At 41.4% G+C, this 8,553-nt stretch overlaps 2 protein-coding genes across 3 annotated transcripts; both read left to right on the forward strand.

The window, feature by feature from the left end:
* The first annotated feature begins 307 nt into the window (after positions 1-307).
* On the forward strand, positions 308-4,502 carry LOC133150999 (pannexin-1-like). The gene is made up of 5 exons (XM_061273695.1): positions 308-585; positions 2,465-2,586; positions 2,740-2,945; positions 3,107-3,608; positions 3,676-4,502. Exons 1-5 carry the CDS (start codon positions 405-407, stop codon positions 3,820-3,822), a joined length of 1,158 nt encoding a protein of 385 aa, XP_061129679.1. The 5' UTR covers positions 308-404; the 3' UTR covers positions 3,823-4,502.
* Positions 4,503-4,864: 362 nt separating this feature from the next.
* On the forward strand, positions 4,865-8,394 carry LOC133151000 (nuclear distribution protein nudE homolog 1-like). 2 transcript variants are annotated; one of them, XM_061273696.1, is made up of 9 exons: positions 4,865-5,009; positions 5,321-5,430; positions 5,630-5,783; positions 5,972-6,120; positions 6,196-6,332; positions 6,477-6,653; positions 6,728-6,813; positions 6,909-7,063; positions 7,538-8,394. In XM_061273696.1, exons 2-9 carry the CDS (start codon positions 5,351-5,353, stop codon positions 7,629-7,631), a joined length of 1,032 nt encoding a protein of 343 aa, XP_061129680.1. In that variant the 5' UTR covers positions 4,865-5,009; positions 5,321-5,350; the 3' UTR covers positions 7,632-8,394. The 2 variants fall into 2 exon arrangements, with proteins under 2 accessions (XP_061129680.1, XP_061129681.1); XM_061273697.1 differs by having other exon boundaries at positions 4,865-5,005.
* Positions 8,395-8,553: the final 159 nt, after the last annotated feature.

Consider the following 8,553-nt stretch of genomic DNA (forward strand, 5'->3'; position numbering starts at 1 on the left):
CCCTAACTACATGATCACACTTCATGGACAAACGTATTGCACATTGTAATACTTCATATAGTTTGAGGGATATTTTTACCCGTAAACTGACTTGCATATTGTCCAGAGAACAATATTGCGCATCATATTCAAACTGTATTTAAATCTCTAGGGTGTAAATTTTGAATACATTTAGCAGATGCTGTAAATAGCAGAATGTCCGCTGGTGTTCACTAGCGCTCCCTGGTGCCTGTGGTGCGGGTGCGCTAATAACGGGACAGCAGGTTCAACCGTCATCCCACCGGTGAATGAACAATAGCGCGTCGGAGTTCTGTGCTTTATTATTTGAGTTTGGCTTAATTCTGACTATATTTTTAAAGCACAGCGACTTTTTTCCTATCCATTTATTATTGTAACCGAGCGCCATGGCGATTGCCCACGTAGCAACAGAATACGTTTTTTCGGACTTTTTGTTGAAGGACCCCACGGAGGCAAAATACAAAGGAATGCGACTGGAGCTAGCCGCGGACAAAATAGTGACGTTTCTGGCTGTGGGACTACCTTTGTTTCTCATCTCGCTGGCTTTTGCTCAGGAGGTGTCTGTTGGTAAGCCCCTCTGAAAGAAACGTGCATCTCTTCGGAATACAAATCCCTTATTTAATTATAATGAAAGAAAAATAAACATTTGTTGATATTATTTTTAAATGCATGAGGTGCAAATAGAAATGTTTGCTTTTCTTTATAGATATTTAAATGAGACGCTAAAGTGTGACGTAAGGCTCCACCCTTTGACTTAAATCGCGCCCAGACAGATGCAGAACACGTTCAGGCTGCAGCATGTATGCACCCGTCTGTCCCTGTCTGAAAATACATTGCTACAAGTTACAACGTGTCAAGGAAACATTTACACCCCCCAAGAGCTGTTCAACAAATATATTCTCATAATGCCCATTGCCCAACATGCATCGCTGAAGTTTGCAATTTAGATTATACAGTAATCTAACAAGGACCACCAAGTAAAGTCTGATTCATACAATAAATTACCTATTGTGGTGAATTGTCTTCGGTGGTCAGCTGTTTTTCGGAAGCACCCTGTGGAAGGTGGCTGGCTCGGGGAAGGAGAAACTTCAGTGGCACACGGCTGATTGGGAAAAGGTTATATTCAACCAATGTCAGAATGAAGTGCCTCACGCCCAGAAAAAAATGTCAAGTGTGCGCCTTGAGTCTTCCAGTCTCCGTGCTTTATACCCAGCACCTCCTTCCTCTGGGGGTCTGCAGAACAGCTGTTAGTTCGGCTGTTAGTTGACCTTTGACCCGCTAGTCTGCCTTTCTACCTATAGTTCCTTCCTGATTGCCACCATCTGTATCTCTACCTTATGGCGCCAGTAAGTCTATATTCCTGAAGCCAGGGCACGAACTTGACTCGTACCTGACCTGGTTAACCACCTAGGCCTACAAGTGAAATATACATGGAATAAGAGCAGAATAAAAATATACTACACTACCAATCTTGTTTTTTCATCTTCCCAAGACATTTTGATGAATTCATGGTTCCGACTGTGTGGTGAAAGATCTGTTTGCTGCCATGATGCTCTATATAAAGACATGGTTCAATGAGTTTAGTGTGGAAAAGAATAAGAACCATAGCTGGCCTCAGTTTCAGCATACTCCCATAGATACATCCATCGTCTTGTATAAGATTGGAAGATCCAAAGTGGACAACTCCATCATTTTGAGAGACTCAACAGAGACCGTGCAGGAACAGTATAAATCTGCATATTTTTGTATATACTAGAATTCCTTACATTTGAATTTTCCTGCAGGTTTAAGATGAGTGCATTTGCATTTTGTGTGGTGTAAACCAAGGTCTCAGCAGCTAGTGCAGTTACTTTGATTTATACCCTTCATACATGTATATTGCTTTCCTGTTCAGGGTCGCAAAGAAGCTGGAATCTATACCAGGCCTACCGGGCAGGGCCTGCTCTGGACTCTCACTGCACTGCATAGAGACAAATAACATTCACACTCACATCAACTATTGAAAATGTTTAAATGACTAACATACACATTTTTGACGTGTTGATCAAATCGTAATGAAAAAATGTGATGGCTCATCTGAAACCAAAATATCAATTAGGCTGCTGTTAGTTTCCCTTAAAAAAGTATCATTTTGTTGCCCTTCCATATCAGAGTTGGGTATTTTTCTTGCTACTCAATACAAAACACACAAACAATAACAATACTAAAATTGACACTATTATAGAGGCTCGCATTACTTTTTAGTGGTCGTAAACTGCACTGTATTGAGCTGTTTCTAATTTTGATTACCTTGGACTCAAAAAGGGAAAAAAAAAGTAGCTTTGAGTATGGTATAACCATAATAATAACTATATTTATAATTTACCCTCCTTCTCGTATCAATTGGATTTACAAAGGGAAAATTGTAGATGTATATATTAAGCTTGCTCATTCTATGCTTCTTCAGGTACACAAATCAGCTGCTTTGCTCCCACTAACTTCTCCTGGAGACAGGCAGCGTATGTGGATTCATTTTGCTGGGCAGCAGTACAACAACAGGATGATGGCTCACCATTATGGCTTCACAAGGTACAGTACTTGCCATCTAAGCAATATTCAGGTTGAGTCAGCATTGCTGCACATTGATGATAATGTGATGGTGCAAAAACTGATTATAATTACATCTACTTGAGGACATGAAAAATGGCATATATCTGTTGTTTTTCTCTTTTGTGTATGTAGTTCTTTCCATATATCCTGCTCTCACTGGCCATCCTTGTGTACATCCCTGCCTTATTCTGGCGCTTCACTGCAGCCCCACATCTCTCCTCGGATCTGAAGTTCATAATGGAAGAGCTTGACCGCTTTTATAATCGGGCCATTAAACTGGCAAAAAATTTGGCATCATTGGATGCTAAGGATAAAGATGCTTCGCCGGAAACACAGAGGTAAACAACCTAATTTCTAGCTGTCATGTACCTCAGCGTAAAGTACGAGAAGATCAATTTCAAATAAATTACCTTTCATTTTCATATGCACTAAATACAAAGTGTACGCTATATTGCATGATGTAAAAAAACATTTTTTTTTTTGTCTTCCTCTGTAGCAGTGCTTTGGAGCTGGCTGAGGGTTGCTTCAAATACCCTTTAGTTGAGCAATATCTCAAGACCAAGCGCTTCTCTCACCGCCTCGTGGTCATGTACTTGGCATGCCGAGGCTTGACTCTGATCATCCTGCTGCTCGCCTGCCTCTACCTGGGATACTACATCCAACTGGCTTCCCTTACCGATGAATTTGCTTGTGACTTGCGCACAGGGGTGCTGACTAACGACAGCAGGGTACCCTCGGCCGTTCAGTGTAAGCTTGTGGCGGTGGGGGTCTTCCGGCTACTCAGCTACATCAACCTCGGGGTCTATGTGCTGCTCACCCCGCTGGTGGTGTACGCCGCCGTCGGACCTGCACGTCAGAGTTCCAACTTCCTGCGACCTTATGAGATGCTGCCAGGCTTTGGCGTTTTGGGGCTCACTACACCCTTCTACAACGACCTCAGCATCTATCTGCTCTTTCTGCAGGAAAACCTAAGTGAACTGAAATCCTTCAAGTGTCTGCAGGTGAGTCAATTTGGAACAATAACAATTTAGTCGAGAGTTGAACTCATTTCACATTTCTGATTAATAGGTGCTTGAGTTGTTGCAAGAAGCTGCTGATGAGGGCCTTGATACCATGTGCCTTCTGCGAACTCTGGGACAGGTGAAGACAGATGTAGTGGACTGTAAGAAGGGATGTCCAAGAAACAAAGCTAAGCCTAAGGAAGTCACACTATAATTCCAATGAGGTACGAAAGAACATCTGGTCTCAAAGGGGAAGTCAACCCTCAATTTTTCTTTGTCCTGTGCAGCCTAACTAGTTGAAACAATGTGTTCTGATTCATGTCTCGTTTGTGGAATTTGAATCAAAGATGCAATAAGAGTTTTGAAATGCTTATCATTATCTGAACATCAATTTGGTCAGTTTTCACAAGCCTCAGATTTTTTTTTAGGTCACCGTAAATGTTTAATGTAATAACTCGGTCTTCAAGTGTTTTTCATCCTGTGGTCAGACACCATTGTTTATTAGAGATGTGAACAGTGGTGGAGTCAAGATTTATTTTTTCTAACTTAGTACTGCTGCAAGCAAGTGTTATAAAATGTTGATGAATGATGTGAGCAGTGCTTCTGTAACTAACTGTACTGTTAGACATAATGATGTGTATTTATTTTATAGTGGGCAGTCTACTCAACGATTTTTTTTTAAATCAGTGATGTTTAACTCTTTTATATTTGTACAGCACTGTTTAATCTCAGGTGACAGAAACGGAACCTATAATAATAGTAACTGCCATTGTAACAACTAGTTTTGATGGGATGTTTCTTAATGCATGTAAAATCCCACTAACATATGCATGTTGAAAAATCAACATCCTTGGTACTGTAATAAAATTATGGATGAAATGACATGAATGAAATGACCAGTTTACAATGCTCAATTAAAACTGCTATTCACTATACATGTATGTAATGGCATTTTTATTACCAAATATACAAGGAAATATATTCTGTCTCGTATGCATTTATTTTACTTGATTATAACTCCATGTATGGTGTACGTGTCTAGCAAGTAGCAATCCCGGTTCAAGATGGTGTCGTGGTCATCTTGTCTTCAACAGGCAAGGCTTTTCCTACTGGTTGTTTATTTCTATGGATAGCCCTCATTGGAGTTTAACATCTGAAACCCCGCCCACTACGGATATGAAAGTGATTGGATAACGTCTTATAAATGTCATTCATTTTAACCAATCGCATCTCTGAATTCAAACTTCCGGTGTAATTGATTGGTGGAACGCCATTGTTTTTGAGCTGGAGGCGAGTGAGGTTCGACTTACTTGAGCACATTACTAGAAAAAGTGTTTGATAACTATTAACCGGTAGTATAAGTATCAACCTAATACATTGTAACATTTCCCTTGCATGTAGGTAAGTCCATTTGATACATTGCGTGGGCTGGTAGTATAGCTTAATTGCTAAGCTGACTAAGCTTGCTAAGCTGGCCGTAATGTTTACTTGCCAATTTTAACGATCGTTTTGTCTTTCAAAAACTAGTCAACCTTTCCCCATGTTTTCCGATTATGTTGTGTGTTAACCATGGCCTGCTGGGGTAAATGGAGTACAGATTCCTCGAGTTCTATTAGCTTGTTAGCATCTGCTAACAGAAGTGACGCGTTGCTGCTAGGCGAAAACATTGTTCATCAGTATGTTGTGTGATGCACTTTTTGTTTTTTTTTAAGTCGGCCTCGTAAACCAGAACTGCCGGAGACATGGGCGAGCCACACAACTTTGCGACCCCACAAGAGGAGCTGGGCTTCTGGCAGGAGCAGGCTAATAGGCATCAGCAGAGGTAATAGAGTACTCGAAAATGATAATAATAATAATCATGATAACGATGATGATAATAATGCAAACACTGCTCTTATTGGATTACATGAGATGGTTCGATTGTATCGACAGGCACACAACTTCTTAAGTCTTGAATGTATCAGTCATTAAAGTGCTTCATGGACATTGAGCTCACTATTTTGGAAATGTGCTGTCTTTAGGGCAGATGAAGCTCAGGAGGAACTGCAGGAGTTTCAGCAGATGAGTCGAGACTATGAAGCAGAGCTGGAAACTGAGCTGAAGCACTGTGAAGCTCGAAACAAGGAACTGCTACAAGACAACAACAGACTCCGTACGGAACTGGATAACATCAAGGTTTGATTGATAAGCGCAAGTGGATGTGCATGCCAACAGTTGTTGAGTAAAGACGTATGTATAAACAGACAGGGGGGTAAAAAGTCAGAATAAAATTGCAACCTCCTTATTTATTGTATGCTATTTTTTACCTGCCTAAAACATTCCGTTCATTCTTTCATCTTGTGCTCTAAAATCTTTTTTGGCAGGAGAAGTTTGAGAGTCAGTACGCTGACAATTTTAAGCACATCTCCAACCTGGAGGAAAGTCTGGCAGAAACAACAGCAGTCAAAGATCACCTGCAGAAATATATCCGAGAACTAGAGCAGTCCAATGATGACCTTGAACGGACCAAAAGGTCAGTGCCTCTATCTCAAGGCTATAGTTTTGCTGTAAAAAAAAGACTTTTGTAATAATCTCAGTTCTTCTCCAGGGCTACCATCATGTCTCTGGAGGACTTTGAGCAGAGAATGAATCACGTTATTGAGAGGAATGCTTTTCTCGAGAGCGAGCTGGATGAGAAGGAGAACCTGCTTGAATCTGTTCAGAGGCTCAAAGACGAAGCCAGAGGTAAACACTGTGGTGCAGGTGCTCTCATCTTTGAAGCATCTATGTGTGAATCCACCTCTGGTCTATTTTTGTGTTGGCATGACACCTCAAGCGAAGTCAAAGAAAATTCTATATTCCAACTGTCGGTTGTCTTGTTTGATGCAGATCTTCGCCAGGAGCTAGCAGTGCGTCAGAAAGAAAGGCGACCATCCAGCAGTTTGGGCAAAGATTCCGATCGACCAGACCTGCCTTGCCCCTCCGCTAATAATCTCCAGACCCCCGTTACCCCGTCTAAGCCACCCAGCTCGTTTGCCACACCTCCTGCAGCTAGCATTCGACGAGGTGACTAGTGATACTTACCTGGTGAAAGGATTCTTGATATGCTTTTTTAATCCCATCCATCTTCTTGTTGTCAGGTGATGGTCTAGTAGGTACCCCTCTCACGACGTCAGCAAGAATATCTGCACTGAACATTGTTGGGGAGCTGCTGAGAAAAGTTGGGGTAGGAGATATTCATCTCACTATACTGTATTGTCTTTGTATCATGATCAAGTTTGTGATCTATACTTAAGACGTTTGTGCTCTGCGGTGCGTCAGAATCTGGAGTCCAAGCTGGCGTCATGTCGAGACTTTGTGTACGACACATCAGGCACCCGACCGGCGCTGCCACCCGCCACTGCTAGTCAATGTGGTCTGGACGGGGGGGCTGACATCCAAGCCAGCAGCATGAGTCCACCACCACAGTATGACAGGTGAGAGGGATTCATAGCTATTGAACCATGTTTTTATGTCACTTTTGCCACTTGTTGACTGAAAAGAACATCATGTGCTGAGGGCTCAGTTTTAATATCACTATTTGCCACTAGAGAGAGGAAATTATATTTTAAGGTCCTTTCTTCCCCTATAGTGAGGATCAAAATTTAAGTTGCCATTACCTGGCCTAACCTGTAAGACCAGAACATTTTTGTATAATAAATCTGACATTGTTTATTCTGATACAGATTCATTTATTTTTTGTGTTAACAAATATATGGGAAGAGAATGAAAAAAAATAACCAATCACATTATAGCCTCGTTGTGGTTTTTTTTTCCGTTTTGTTGTACTGAAACTGTACTACTGTCTAGGACCTCCACTGATGTCATAACAATAACAACTGACAGATGATGAAATGTGTGAAGAGTTCAATATGAGGAAGTTTTAGGAGTATTTGTGCTTGTGTTTGTAGTTTAGTGAAGCGGTTAGAGTTTGGACCAGCACCTCCGCGGGGAGTCACTCAAGGTGCACAGTCTCCCCAAGGAGGAGTCAAGATGCTGCTGTGAGGAACCTGCTCCTCTTGCCAGCTCCTTCTATAAGAACTGAACTTTGAACATTAAGCTTGAACCTCAAAACAGCTTTCCTTGCTCTACATGCTGTGTGGAATTCTGCTGACTCTGACTCACTTGTATCATCATATCATGAGATGTGATGCACCGTTAAGTATGCGGAACGTCCACGCTCACTCATGTCTGTGATGAGGAGTTTCATAAGAACACTGTACTGACTTGCTGCTTGGGTGTGAGGGACCACTCGCGTGTAACAAAAATTGCAGACATGGAAGTGACCCTAATTTCAGGACCGTTTATTTCAAAAACAGCAACCTGGTTTAAGTACAACGCAAAGCTGTGATGAGGGAAATGCATGTTTGTTTTTAACAATGTTTGTTTCTTATTGTTTAAAGCTGAAACTTTAGGTTTAGCAACAGCTGCAAACAGCTGGCGCTTGTTTCTGGGGCTAATGTTGAAATATCTCGCTGTCAGGGTTTGGTTTTAAGCCAGTGCTGCCTTCCTCCACATAGGCTCCTTTTATTGGTTTTAAGTGACTTTATTTTTTTAATTAGCACATTCACTCTACTGAACGTAACATGATAGTTTTCTTTATAACTGTGGACTCTTACGGCGGGGAGGAGGGGAAAAAGCAATAACAGATCAGATTTTTGAGATTTGTAATTACAGTTGCGTATATTCGACTTGATATGAGACTGCTTTTTGCGGTTGGATTGTGATGTGGGAATTGGAGTCAATAAAGATGAAGTGTTGCACTTTTCCCCCCCTTCTAAGCGTTTTTTGGTTATACAGGAGTGTCCAGTATGATAAATGGGACTGCTCAATGTACTTGGTGTTGCATTCAGCTCCTTGTGGCCTTTATTCATCTGATGCACTCGCCAAACTTAATCCTGTTCAACAGCTTCAATGACATTTGCGA

Source organism: Syngnathus typhle, linkage group LG3 (assembly GCF_033458585.1).
Source record: "Syngnathus typhle isolate RoL2023-S1 ecotype Sweden linkage group LG3, RoL_Styp_1.0, whole genome shotgun sequence".
In the NCBI taxonomy this organism is placed as follows: Eukaryota; Metazoa; Chordata; class Actinopteri; order Syngnathiformes; family Syngnathidae; genus Syngnathus; species Syngnathus typhle.

What these genes read in the sequence shown, in the direction of transcription:
- LOC133150999 (XM_061273695.1), top strand. Translation starts at nt 405, where the DNA reads ATGGCGATTGCCCACGTAGCAACAGAATACGTTTTTTCGGACTTTTTG. An exon ending in TGCTCAGGAGGTGTCTGTTG is followed by an intron (nt 586 to 2,464) that starts GTAAGCCCCTCT and finishes ATGCTTCTTCAG; the next exon opens with GTACACAAATCAGCTGCTTT. An exon ending in AATCCTTCAAGTGTCTGCAG is followed by an intron (nt 3,609 to 3,675) that starts GTGAGTCAATTT and finishes TCTGATTAATAG; the next exon opens with GTGCTTGAGTTGTTGCAAGA.
- LOC133151000 (XM_061273696.1), top strand. Translation starts at nt 5,351, where the DNA reads ATGGGCGAGCCACACAACTTTGCGACCCCACAAGAGGAGCTGGGCTTC. An exon ending in CGGAACTGGATAACATCAAG is followed by an intron (nt 5,784 to 5,971) that starts GTTTGATTGATA and finishes CTTTTTTGGCAG; the next exon opens with GAGAAGTTTGAGAGTCAGTA. An exon ending in TGCAGCTAGCATTCGACGAG is followed by an intron (nt 6,654 to 6,727) that starts GTGACTAGTGAT and finishes TCTTGTTGTCAG; the next exon opens with GTGATGGTCTAGTAGGTACC.